This window comes from Otolemur garnettii, unplaced genomic scaffold (assembly GCF_000181295.1).
Source record: "Otolemur garnettii isolate 467f Iridium unplaced genomic scaffold, OtoGar3 scaffold00111, whole genome shotgun sequence".
Taxonomy (NCBI): domain Eukaryota; kingdom Metazoa; phylum Chordata; class Mammalia; order Primates; family Galagidae; genus Otolemur; species Otolemur garnettii.
The window spans coordinates 5,278,225-5,279,874 of record NW_003852506.1 but is presented as its reverse complement, the minus strand read 5'-3'; the positions used below and the strand labels follow the sequence as shown (position 1 = coordinate 5,279,874).

At 41.5% G+C, this 1,650-nt stretch overlaps 1 protein-coding gene across 1 annotated transcript; it reads right to left on the bottom strand.

Annotated features, from left to right (window-relative positions):
• Positions 1-2: 2 nt before the first annotated feature.
• LOC100965861 (keratin-associated protein 26-1) lies at positions 3-479 on the bottom strand (the record flags this gene model as incomplete). Its single annotated transcript, XM_003797114.1, has 1 exon — positions 3-479. A coding segment is annotated over exon 1 (477 nt), but the record flags the coding sequence as incomplete, so codon positions are not given.
• Between the last annotated feature and the right edge of the window lie 1,171 nt (positions 480-1,650).

Below are 1,650 nucleotides of genomic sequence, written 5' to 3'. Positions count from 1 at the left end.
TATCCATAGGTGAGAAGGCCCTGGGGTTGGCAGCTGGTGGACAAGCAGGGTAAGGGACGGCAGCCACTGGGCACACAGCCTCCTACGAGCTGGCCACTATTGAATAGAGGGTTCTGCGGACCGCAGCTGCTGGACACAAAGCTCAGAGGTCTACAGGATCCTGGGAGGTAGGAGCTGGAGGTGAAGGGAGAAGCAGGAAGGAAACTTGTTCCTTGGCAGGGTTTGGCCACATAGTAACCAGAGGAAGAACAGCATGAGGTTTCAAGGTTGGCTGGCTGGCAGCTGGCTGGTTCACCACAGGTCTCTTGGCAGTTGTCTGTGAGCCAGGTACGGTCTTGACAGCTGCTGGGTAAGCAGAGGGCATCGCCACAGCTCACATTGGTAGACCAGATGGCAACGGAGGAGGTGGCAGGAATCGGGCAGGAGTTCCTGAGGGCTCCTGAGCTGCAGTTTCCTGAGCAGTAGTTGGGGCAAGACATAGTGAGGTTTTCAGACAGGCTGTGGTTGAGCCCCTCACTGGGCTTCACCCTTTATATATCCCTACATGGTGCTTGTTCTGTATACAGACTCTTCCTTGTTATTGTGTGAGGCTGCGTCAGGCCTCTATTATAGCCCAGGCAGTGATGTCCCCGCGTCCTATAAAACGTTGCGATGCCTTCCATGGATTAAGCATGTGTATGAACCATTGTGACTGACTTTTAATAGGCGCTCCCCTTCTTAAATTATCCAACCAAAACAGACACTTTTGAGGACTACGTGCTTATTACAATTTTAACCACCATTTGCACATACATAAAATTCCTCTTTTGGAATTATCTTTAACAGCTGTGGCAGACTTCTTTGAAACAGTGAAACATCGTCTCTTTGAAGGGAAATTCTATTCCTTTTGGAAATTGCTCAAAGTAAGCAACTCGGAAGCAAGAATGTTGCAAAAGAAAGTGAAAATCTTCATAAACTATATGGCAGACAGAGTTTAAGGCACTATAATGTAATATGAAAAAATTCACTGTTTTGCCTTATTTCAGAACTCATTACCCAAAGTTGTGTTTTGCTTTCAGAATCCTAGTGGAAATAAACTTCCCACTAAAATATTCTTATTCAGAAGTCATATGTTCATTTTCTTCTCTTCAATAAACAAGGAATCTGAGTGGAGCTGAAAACTTGGTTTGTCTTTCAGCCTTAACTACAGATAATGAAGTTAGACTCAGTTAAAATTGTGTATCTTACTGTAAACAAAAACAAATAAACAGGCAACATGATATTTTTCATGAATATTACAAGTTCATGTATTGTAAGGTTACTTATAGTCCAACCAAAAAATATAGTTCTTGGTAAAAAAAAAAAAAAATAAGATATAGTGTTTAAGACATGAATTTATTTTGCTTTCTCCAAAAAGGAGCTTCTTCATATAGCCCATAGAATCCGGATAAATGTATCGTTTTCCTGTGTTTGAGGACTTCCATGTCATTCATGGATATATGTTTCTGATAACAATTGTTTAAAACATGTAAGATTTTGCTTAGTTCTAACTGCTCCACTGTTTGTTTATTTTTTACCTATTGACAGATCCAGCGGCTCCAGTAGCTATTTTAATGAGAATTTAAATTACCTGCTGCCTCTAAGTTCCAATTCATTTTGGCTAAAATGTCA